Below are 12,002 nucleotides of genomic sequence, written 5' to 3'. Positions count from 1 at the left end.
CAGGAAGCAATATAATGGTCCCCACTTGCAGCTGGCATAATGCAAGAAGGATGGCTATGTAGAAAATCCCAAGGAATTGCTCAAAAACACTCTTAAAACTAATAAGTGAGTTCATCCAGGTCACAGAATACAAGATCAACATTCTAAAATTAAGCTTAACTCTATATACAGGTGACCCTTGAACAATGTGAGCTTTCGGGGCACCGACTCTCCACGCAGTCAAAATCCACATGTAACTTTATAAATGGTAGTCGTATCTGCAGTTACCCATCTGTGGATTCAACCAACCTCGGACTCTATAGTATTATAGTATTTACTGAAAAATATCCACATGTAAGTGGACCCACACAGTTCAAAGCCATGTTGTTCAAGGGTCAACTGCACTAACAATGACCACGTGTAACCCAAATTAAAAACATAATACCATTTACATCTCCAAAAAATAGAATACTTCAGCAAAAACTGATTTTCTTTTAATTTTTATTTTACTTTATACTATTTTACTCCTTATTTAGTTATTTTTCGTTGCGTTGGGTCTTCACTGCTACGCGCGGGCTTCCTCTACTTGTGTCACGTGGACGCTACTCTTCGTTGCGGTGCATGGGCTTCTCATTGCTGTGGCTTCTCTTGTTGCAGAGCACGGGCTCTAGGTGCACGGGCTAAGTAGTTGAGGCACACGGCCTTAGTTGCTCCACGCCATGTGGGATATTCCCGGACCAGGGATCGAACCCACATCCCTGGCATTGCCAGGTGGATTCTTAACCACCGTGCCTCCAGGGAAGCACCAAGCACAAACTTACTTTTAAAAGATGTATAGGATCTATATCCTGAAAATAACAAAATGATGATTTAAAAAATCAAAGAAGACCTCAATACATACATACAATGCTCACGGAGGAGAAGATTCAATATACGCAAGATGTCAGTTCTTCTCAAGCTGACCTGCGGTTTTAACACAATTCCCATCAAAATCCCAGCAATTCTGGGGGGAAACATAAAGAAGCTTATTCTAAAATTAGGATGGGGGACACTTCCCAGGTGGTGCAGTGGTTAAAGCTCCGCGCTCTCAGTGCAGGGGGCCCGGGTTCAATCCCTGGTCAGGGAACTAAATCCCACATACGTGCCGCAACTAAGCGTTTGAGTACGCATGCCACAACTGAGGAGCCCGCGTGCCGCAACTGAGGAGCAAAACTGCCGCAACTCAGACCCAGTGCAACCAATACATCTTTAAAAAATAAGTAAATAAAAATTAAAAATACAATTAGGATGGAAAGGCACAGGACCTACCATATTTAAACTGATTTTGAAAACGCAGAAAAGTATGAGGAATCGTTCTACCTGATGGCAAGGCTTACTGCATAACAACAATAATCACAACGTTGTGGTTTGGCAGAGGGGTAGAAACATAGATCCGTGGAAGAATATAGAGATCCCAGAAATAGATCTACACAAATATGCCTAACTGGGTTTTGATTAAGGTACAAAAGCAATTCAATGGAGCAAACATGGTACTGCGGCAACTGGATACCATAGGCAAAAAAAACAAAAGAACCTCAACCAACATCTCACACCTTTTACAAAATTAACGCACATATGAAATGTTAACTGTAAAACCTCTAGAAAAAAACAAAGGAGAAAAAAAATTGGCATCAAGAACTAAACAAAGAGTTCATAGACGCGATAGCTAAAGTAAAATCCATAAAAGGAAAATACAGCGGGAACCTCACAAAAACTAACAACTTTCTCTCTGCAAAACAAAACAAAACAAAACAAAAAAACCAGTAGACAGGATGAAAAGGAAACCTGCAGAAAGGAAGAACATATTTGCAAACCACATATCCAACAAAAGACCAGTATCCACAAATATCTAAACAACTCCCAAAACTCAGCATTAAAAAAAAAGAAAACAAATTATAAGACAGAAGAGATATTTCAGAGAAAGAACATATAGATGGAAAAATTATCACATGTAAAGATGTTGTATATCACTATCCAAAGGCAAATACATATTAAACCCACAATGAAATATTATTACACTATACACCTACCAGAAGGGATAAAAGTTTAAAAATACTGAAAACACCAAATGCTGGTGAGGATGCAGAGAAAATGAATCACTTATACATTGCAGGTGGGAATATAAAATCACTCATTCTGAAAACAGCTTGCCCGTTTCTTATAAAACTAAACAGGCAATAATCATACTACCCAGCAACTGTGCTCTTGCGCCTTATCACAGGGAAATGAAAACTGCGTTCAGACAGAAACCTACACATTAATGTTCACAGAAACTTTACTCCTCATAGCTAAAGACTGGAAACAACCCAGATGTCCTTCACGAGGTGAACAGATAAACAAATCATGGTTGTGCTCAGCAATAAAAAGGAAGGAACTACTGATACATGCAGCAACTTGCATGAATCTCCAGGGAATTATGCTGAGTGAGAAAAAGGCAATCCTTAAATATTAACGACTATATGACACCATTAATAGAACATTGTCCTGCAATGACAAAATTATAACGAGGGAGAACACATTCGTATTTGGATGGCTTAAAGATGAAGGCAGGGAAGGAATGACAAGAAGGAGGTGGGTGTGGTTATAAAAAGCCAAAGGAGGGATCCTGGAAGTGATAGAACAGTTCTGTATCATGACTGTAGTGGTGAATACCTGAACCTAAACACGTCATAAAACTGCGCAGAACTATATACACACACACAGACACACACACAAATGAATACAAGTTAAGCTGAGGTCATCTGAATAGATCTCTGGATCATATCAATGTCATAATCCTAGTTGTGATATTTTACTATCTTTTTGCAGAAAACTACTATTGGGAAGTATTGGGTAAAGGGTACACAGGATCTGCCTATTTTTTCTTGCAACTACATGTGATTCTGAAATATCTCAAAATGAAAAGTTTAATGTTGAAAACACAGTCACTAAGAGCTAATATTAAGAATGCTGATGGATCTAGGTTAGAGTGTATCATAATAGGGATCATTTCAAACTCACCAGAAGAAGCAGTGAGGAAGGAATTTTCTGAATCAGTATCTTCGTCACTGTCACTTTCCTGTACCATTGGATAATTCATTATCTCACAACGCATTTCTGGGCCGGATTCTGTTTGAACAACATTTTGGTAAGTAAAACATTTTCAAGTGCTGAAAGACAAGAAATCTCAACAGTAATTTTTATTTCAGGCAAAACTATCCTTCAGGAATGAAGGAAAAATAAACACATCCGCAGACAAAGGAAAACTAAATACAAACTGTTACTGACTGACTTACCCTTAAAAACTGGCTAAAGGAAACTCATCTGACCAAAAGGATATAATGAAGGAAGGAAGCTTGGAGCATGAGGAAGGAAGAAAGAACAAAATCCACAGGGACTTCCTTGGAGGTCCAGTGGTTAAGGCTCAGCGCTTCCACTGCAGGGGCACGGATTTCATCCCTGGTCAGGGAACTAACATCCTACATGCTGCGTGGTACAGCCAAAAGAACTTTTTTAATCATAAGAATAATAAAAAGAAAGATCAGAAATACACATGCAAAGAAACTAGATCATTCATACACTGCTGGTGGGAATGTAAAATGGTACAGCTACACTGGAAAACAGTCTGCCAGGATTTTACAAAATTCAACTTACCATTACCATAGGACCCAGCTACTGTGCTCTTGGGTGTCAGCCCAGGGAAATGAAAACTAATGTTCGTACAGAAACCTATCCATGGGCATTCATAGTATAGTAGCTTTACTCCAAACAGCCGAAAACGAGAAACAACCCAGCCATCCTTCAACTGGTGAACAGACAGAGAAGCCAGGGTACACTCATACCGTGCAGTAGTACTCAAAAATAAAAAAGGAGTGATATACACAGCAACCTAGATGAGTCTCCAGGGAATTACGGTGAGTGAAAGAAGGCAATCCCAAAAGGTTACATACTATGTGAGTATATGTAAAACTGTTGAAATGACAAAATTATAAAGAAGGAAAACAGATTAGTAGTTGCTGAGGGCAGGGACAGGCACGGTAGGAGCATGAGAGGACAAAGGTGGGTGTGGGCGTAAAGGGCAAAAGGGAGAATTCTTTTGGTGATGGAAATGTTCTGAATCTTCACTGTGATGGAGGATATCATGAAATTATGTAAAACTGAATACACATACACACACACACACAAACATAAACACACACATATGCAAAGAAAACTAAAAACATCTCAATAGAAATCTGTGAATTTTATCAATGTCCATATCCTGGTTGTGATATTGTACTATACTTTTGCAACATGTTATCTTTGGGGGAAACCGGGTAAAGTAGACACACGATCTCTCTGCATTATTTTTTACAACTGCATGCCCAGCTAAAATCTTCTTAAAGTAAACCTTTTCATTTTTAATCAGGAAAAGCTACCACTAGCCCATATTAAGGGTGTTCATAAACCTAGATTAAATCGTGCTACTTGTAATATGTATCATTACAAACTCACCAAAATTCGGAGGGATTAAGAAATATGAAGTATCTTACCACTCTCACCTTCCAAGAAAGCTGGGTATTTCATCTGAGGTTTATCTTCCAAGCTGCTTTCTGTTGTCACAGAGTTTTCTGTAAGGAAAACTTTTTTCAAATGCTGTGAGAAATGACTCCCACCCTCATACCTATAGCTGATGAAACTATCCTCCCGTAATGAAGCAAAAATAGATACTGACAGACAAAGGAAAACCAAATGTATTTCTCACTAACTGACTTATACTTAGAAAATACCTACAAGAAGACCTTCTAGTAGAAAATCTGTAATAGAATTCTGGAACATTAAGAAGGAGAAAGAACAATGGAAGGAACAGAAATATGCATGCAGAGAAACTAGATCACTCATACATTGCTGGCAGGAAGGGAAAATGGTACAGCTACACTGGAAAGCAGTTTGACAATTTCTTATAAAACTAAGGGTGCAGTTACCATAGGACCTAGAAATTGCAGTCTTGGGCATTCATCCAAAGAAGTGAAAACTTGTGTGAAAGAGTGAACTGAAGCAAAATTTGAAACTATGAATGAATATTCATATCACCTATACGCCTAACAGTCAAAAACAGGAAACACAGAGGTTTTCAACAGATGAACAGAAAAATAAACCCTGGTACATCCACACCACGAAATACTAGTCAGCAATAAAAAAGAAGGAACCACTGATACAACAGTGTGAATGAATCTCCAGGGAATTACACTGAGGGAAGAAGCCTCAAACACCACATGATTCCATGTATATAACAACGCTGAGGGGACGAATAATAGATCTGGAGAAGAGATTCATAGTTATCATGCAACAGGGCAGAGGGTAGGAGTAGGGGGCAAATGTCAATAGGAAGGGGACGGGTGTGGTTATAAAAGAGCAATATGAGAGATCATGCTGCTGATGGGACTGTTTCAGGGCTTGCCTGTGGTAGAAGGTACGTGAACCTGCGCATATGATAAAACTGTAGAGAACTAAATACACACTCATATTAATGCAAGTGAAACTGGGGACAGCTCCAAAATATCTGTGGATGGTATCATGTCACTATCTTGGTTGTGATAATTTTCTATCGTTCTGCAAGTTGATACCATTTTACAGTTGTAAATACCATTGGGGAAAAGTGGGTAAGGAGAACACAGGATCCTTCTGTAGTATTTATTATAACTGCATGTGCAGCTAAATTTTTCTGAAAATAAAAATTTTAATTAGGAAGAGCTACCACCATCTTACACTAAACAGACTGATGACTCTACATTCACTATGCTATATGTCAAAGTATCATTTCAAACTCACCCAAACTGGGAGGAATGCAGTGACATAAAGAAGAAATATCTTGGCTACTATCTTTCCAATAGAAGTGGATAATTTGTTGTCTCAGGGCTCTTTTCTAGGTAGTTTGAGCTTTCAACAACATTTCTAAATATAAAACACTTTCAGCTACTAAAAGATAAGTATTCTCAACCATGAATTCTATTTTGTCTTATTTTTTTTGGCCGCGCCACGCGGCATGCAGGATCTTAATACCCAGAGCAGGGATCGGACCCATGCCCCCCTGCATCGTTAGCGTGGAGTCTTATCCACAGGACCGTCAGAGAAGTCGCTGAACCATGAATTCTATATCGGGCAAAACAATCCTTCAAGAATGAAGCAGTGTTGGGACTTCCCTGGTGGCGCACTGATTAGGAATCCACCTGCCAATGCAGGGGACATGGGTACGAGCCCTGCTCTAGGAAGATGACACATGCTGTGGAGGAACTATGCCCGTGCACCACAACTACTGAGCCTGCGCTCTAGAGCCTGTGAGACACAACTACTGTGCTCTCGTGCCACAACTACTGAAGCCCAGGCCCCTAGAGCCCGTGTTCCGCAACAAGAAAGGCCACGGCAATGAGACGCCCGCGCACTGCAACTAGAGAAATCCCGCGCGGAGACAAAAATATATAAATAAATATTTCTTTTTTAAAAAAAGGATAATAGAGAATACTACAATCCACTTTACCCTCATAAATTTGATAACTTAGAAGAATTGGACCAATTAAAATAAATAAATAATTTTTAAAAATAAAAAGTTGAAGCAGATTTGCAAAAACATGGTTCATTCTGGAGGGCATTCTGCCAATTGAAATAAGGCAGATAGAAAAAGGCAAATACAGCATGGTGTCACTTTTATGTGGAATCTTTAAAAAAATGTCAAACTCAGAAACATCGAGTGGAATGGTGGCTGCCAGGGGCTGGGAGGTGGGGGAAATAGCCAGAGGCTGGGAAAAGGGTGCAGACTTTCCGTTATAAGTTGAATAAGGTCTGAGTATCTAATGTATAACAGGTGACTATAGTTGATAATACTATATTGTATAATTTGCATATAGAGTAGAACTTAAGCGTTCTCACCACAAAAGAAATACAAAAGTAAATGTGTGAAAGGATTGAATCTGTTAATTAACTCGATGGCAGGAATCCTTTCACAATGTATACGTACATTAAATCATCACATTGTACACTTTAAATATATTACAATTTTATTTGTCAACTATCCCTCAGTAAAGTTGAAAATAATAAAAGAACATCCAAAATATTAAAACAAAAACAATGAAGAGGAAATAAAGACATTCTCACATGAAGAAAGCTAAAAGTATTTGTCACTAGCTGAGTTACACGTGAGAATGGCTAAAGGAAAATCTTCTACCAGAAAAGAATGATGAAAGTACAAATCCTGGAGCATGAAAAAGGAAGAAAGAACAATGAAAGCAACAGAAATATGGATATGGAGAAACTGGATCACTCGCACATTGCTGGCAGCAAAGTAAAATGGTGCAGCCACTCTGGAAAACTGTTTGGCAGTTTCTTACAAAACTAAACATGCAATTACCATACAACCAAGCATTTGCACTCTTGGGCATTTATCTAAGAGAAATCAAAACTTATGTTTACACAAAAACCTGTACAGGAAAGGTCATAGCAATTTTACTTGTAATACCAAAAACTGGAAAAAAAAACCAGATGTTCTTCAACTATGAATCAAAACACAAACTGTGGTACATCCACACCACGGAACAGTACTCAGCAAGGAACTACTGATATAATTCAGATGAATCTCCAGGGAATCATGCTGAGGTGGGTGTGGTTACAAAAGGGCAAGATGAGGCATCCTTAAGGTGACGAAAATGTTCTGTATCTTGACTGGATGGTGGATAGCAAACCTACTCATGTGATAAAATCAAATAGAACTAAACACATATACACACAAATCAATACAATTAAACTGGGGAAATCTCAATAAGATCTATAGATTGTATCAGTGTCAATATCCCGGTTGTGATATCGTTACAGTTTTGCAAGATGTTACTGTTGGGAGAAATAGGTAAAGTATAAACGGGATCACTCTGTATTAATTTCTTAAAACCACATGAGTATCTTAAATTACCACAAAGTTGAAAGTTTAGTTAAAAAAGAGCTATCACTGGCTTACATTAAGGATGTTGATGGATCTAAAATAAAAAGTGCTACCTGAGATATGTTATCATTTCAAACTCACCAAAATTGGGTGGAATGGAGAGAGTTGAAGAGGCAGCATCTGGGCCACTGTCATTGCCCACCAAATTTGGGTAATACACTGTCTGAGAGCTGTTTTCCATGCTGGTTTCTGCTTTTCCCGGCATTTCTGTAAGTATAGCATTTTCAAGTGCTGAAAGAAAACAACTCTCAATTGTGAATTCTATACTGGATGAGACTATCCTTCAGGAACAAATGAGAAATAAAGACATTCTGACACAAAGGAAAAATGATTTTTTAAATTTTCCCTTGCAGATTTGCCCTTAAAAATAGCTAAAGGAAAATCTTCAAAAAAGAAAGGATATTATGAAAGAAGGAATCTTGGAGCATCAGGAAAGAAGAAATAACAACGGAAAGATCAGAAATATGGATGGAGAGAAACTGGATCACCCACACATTGCTGCTTGGAATGTAAATGGTACAGCCTCTCTGGAAAATGCTCGGCAGTTTCTTATAAATCTAATATACTATGGTTCCAGAGGAGATGAGAAAGTTTGGAATTAAAAGCACAAGTGTTCGACATATACATACTACTATATATATAATAGATAACTAATAAGGACCTACTGTAGAACACAGGGAACTCTCCTCAATACTCTGTAATGACCTATATGGGAAAAGAATCTAAAAAAAAGTGGATATGTGTATGTATAACCAATTCACTTTGCTGTACAGCAGAAACTAACAAAACATTGTAAATCAACTATACTCCAATAAAAATTTTTTAAAAAAAGAAAAGAAAGAAAGAAACATGCTATTACTATAAGACCTAACAATTGCACTTCTGGCATTCATGACAGAGAAATGAAAATTTATATTTACACAAAAATCAGTACATCAATGTTCACAGCAGTTGTAGTATCAAAAAACTTAGAAAAAAAAAACAGATGTCCTTCAATGTGTGAATGGTTTTTAAAAAAAATGTTGCATATATATACCACAGAAAACTCTTCATTAATAGAAAGGAACTATTAAGAAATGAAAACTGATATTTACATAAAAGTGTGCACAGGAATATTTATAGCTGCTTTACTCCTAATAGCCAAAAACTGAAAAAAAAAAAACCAGATGCCCTTCAACAGGTGAAGAGTTAAAATGTTGTATATCCATAGCATGGAATACTCTTCAGCAATAATAGTAATAAACTATTGATACATGCCACAAACTGGATGAGTCTCTAGGGAATTAGACTGAGTGAAAAAAACCAATCCCAAAGGTTACACAGTATGTTATTTCACTTATATAACAATGTGAGACAAAACTATAGAAACGGAGAAGAGATCAATGGTAGCCAGGTGTTAGGGATGGGTCTTGGAGGAAGGGAAGGCTGGTGTGTTGTAAAAAAGCAATAACAAGGGATCCTTGAGTGATGGTAATGATCTCTACCTTGATTGTGATGGATTCACTCATGTGATAAAATTGCACAGTGCTAAGTATACAAATGAAAGTGTACACACAGACATACACGTAAAACTGGAGGCACCTCGATAATGTCTGTGGGTTGTATCAATGTCAATATCTGGGTTGTGATACTGTACCATAGTTTCGCAAGGTGTAGTCATTGGGAAAAATAAGTAAAGCATAAATAGGATCTCTCTGTATTATTTTTTACAACTGCATGTGAATCTTAAATTATACCAAGAAGTATTAAAAAGAGCTGCAACTGAAAAAAACGAAACAAAACAGCTGCAACTGGCTTGTATTAAGGATGTGGATAGATCTAGATTAAACAGTGCTACTCCTAATATATATCATTTCAAACTCACCAAAACTGGGCAGGAGGTAATGAGATGAAGAGTCAGTATCTGGGCCACTGATATTTCCCAGTGAAGCTGGGCAATACACCGTCTGAGAGCTGTTTTCCAGGCTGGTTTCTGCTGTTCCTGGAACTTCTACAAGTATGTATTTTCCAACTACTGAAAGAAAAGAACTCACAACCATGAATTCTATGGGAAGTGAAATTATCCTTCAAGTAAAAGGTGAAAAATACATTCCGAAACAAAGGAAAACTAAAAGAATCTGTCCCTAGCAGTCTTACCCATATGGAAAGGTTAAAGAAAAATCCTCAAACAGAAAGGATACGATGAAAGAAGGAAATCTGGAGCATCAGGAAGAAAGAAAGAGCAATGGGAAGAATGGAAACATGAATGTGAAGAAACTGGACTGTTGCTGGTGAGAATGAAAAATGGTACAGTCTCAGGACTTCCCTGGTGGTCCAGCGGTAAAGAATCTGCCTTCCAATGCAGGGGACGCAGGTTCAATCCCTGGTCGGGGAACTAAGATCCCACATGCCACGGGGCAACTAAGCCCGCGCACCACAACTACTGAGCTCACGTGCCTCAGCGAGAGAGCCTGCGTGCCGCAAACTACAGAGCCCATGCTCCCTGGAGCCTGCAAGCCACAACTAAAGAGGGGAAAACCCACACACCACAACTAGAGAGACGCCCGCGCACTGCAACGAAGAGCCCACGCTGCAACGAAAGATCTCGCGTGCCACAACTAAGACCCAATGCAGCCAAAAATAAAGTAAATAAATAAATAATAAATCTTTAAAAAAATATAAAGCAAAGGAAAAACCTGAACACGTTTTCAAAAAAACCAAAAAGTAAAAAGAAAAATGGTATATCCTCTCTACTGGCATTTTCTTATAAAACTAAACATGCTAAGACTCAAAAATTGCACTCTTGGCATTCATGACAGAGAAATTATATCTTACATATATACAAAAACCAATACATGGGTGTTGATAACAGCTTTACTCTTTTTTTTTTTTTTTTTTTTTTTTTGCGGTACGCGGGCCTCTCACCGCTGTGGCCTCTCCCGCTGCGGAGCGCAGGCTCCGGACGCGCAGGCCCAGCGGCCATGGCTCACGGGCCCAGCCGCTCCGTGGCACACAGGATCCTCCCGGACCAGGGCACGGACCCGTGTCCCCTGCGTCGGCAGGTGGACTCCCAACCACTGCGCCACCAGGGAAGCCCCGGCTTTACTCTTAATACCAAAAACTAAGGGAAAAAAAAACTAATGCCCTTCAATGGCTGAATGGTTAAAAACAATTACTGCATATTGAAATCCTATAAAACTATTCAGCAATAAAAAGGAAGGAGGGACTTCCCTGGTGGCACAGTGGTTAAGAATCCGCCTGCCAATGCAGGGGACCCGGGTTCGAACCCTGGTCCGTGAAGATCCCACATGCCATGGAGCAACTAAGCCCATGTGCCACAACTACTGAGCCTGCGCCTGCGCTCTAGAGCCCATGAGCCACAGCTGCTGAAGCCCAAGCACCTAGAGCCTGTGCTCTGCAACAAGAGAAGCCACCGCAATGAGAAGCCCGCGCACCGCAACGAAGAGTAGCCCCCACTCGCCGCAACTAGAGAAAAGCCTGCGTGCAGCAACGAAGACCCAATGCAGCCAAAAATAAATAAATTTTTTTTTAAAAAGGGAAGGAAATTTTGATACATGCAACAACATGGATGAATCCTCAAGGAATTATGCTGAGTGAAAAAAATCCTCAAAGTTTACGTACTGTAAGAATCCCTTTATATAACACTGTTGAAGTGACAAAATTATAGAGACCAGTGTTTGCCAGGGGCTAGGGAACAAGCAGTGGGGAAGGAAATGGCAACCTGAGAGAGGTGGGCGTGGCTATAAAAGGGCAAGAAGAGGCATCCTTATGGTGATGGAAATGTTTCTGTATCTTGACCGTGTTGGTGGATATCACACCTACTCACGTGATGAAATCAGACAGAAATAAATATAAACACACACAAATTACAACAAGTAAAACTGAGGACATCTCAGTAACATCTGTGTATTATATCAATGTCAATACCCCAGTTGTGATATTTTACTAATTTTGCAAGATGTAATCATTAAGAGAAAAGGGTGAAGTGTAAAAGGGATCTTTTTATATTATTTCTTACAAATATATGTGAATCTAA

General features: G+C 39.0%; 1 protein-coding gene across 1 annotated transcript in view; it reads right to left on the bottom strand.

Moving 5' to 3' along the window:
- BEND2 (BEN domain containing 2) overlaps positions 1–12,002 on the bottom strand; it is a 118,875-nt gene that overhangs the window by 82,095 nt on the left and 24,778 nt on the right. Inside the window, exon 6 of the mRNA XM_060002081.1 lies at positions 8,048–8,197. Within this exon, the coding sequence (XP_059858064.1) occupies positions 8,048–8,197 (150 nt within the window). The remainder of the gene's footprint in view (positions 1–8,047; positions 8,198–12,002) is intronic.

The sequence above is a fragment of the Delphinus delphis genome, chromosome X (assembly GCF_949987515.2).
Source record: "Delphinus delphis chromosome X, mDelDel1.2, whole genome shotgun sequence".
Lineage (NCBI taxonomy): Eukaryota > Metazoa > Chordata > Mammalia > Artiodactyla > Delphinidae > Delphinus > Delphinus delphis.
Note: the sequence above shows the minus strand (reverse complement) of the source record. Positions and strands in the feature narration are given on the sequence as shown.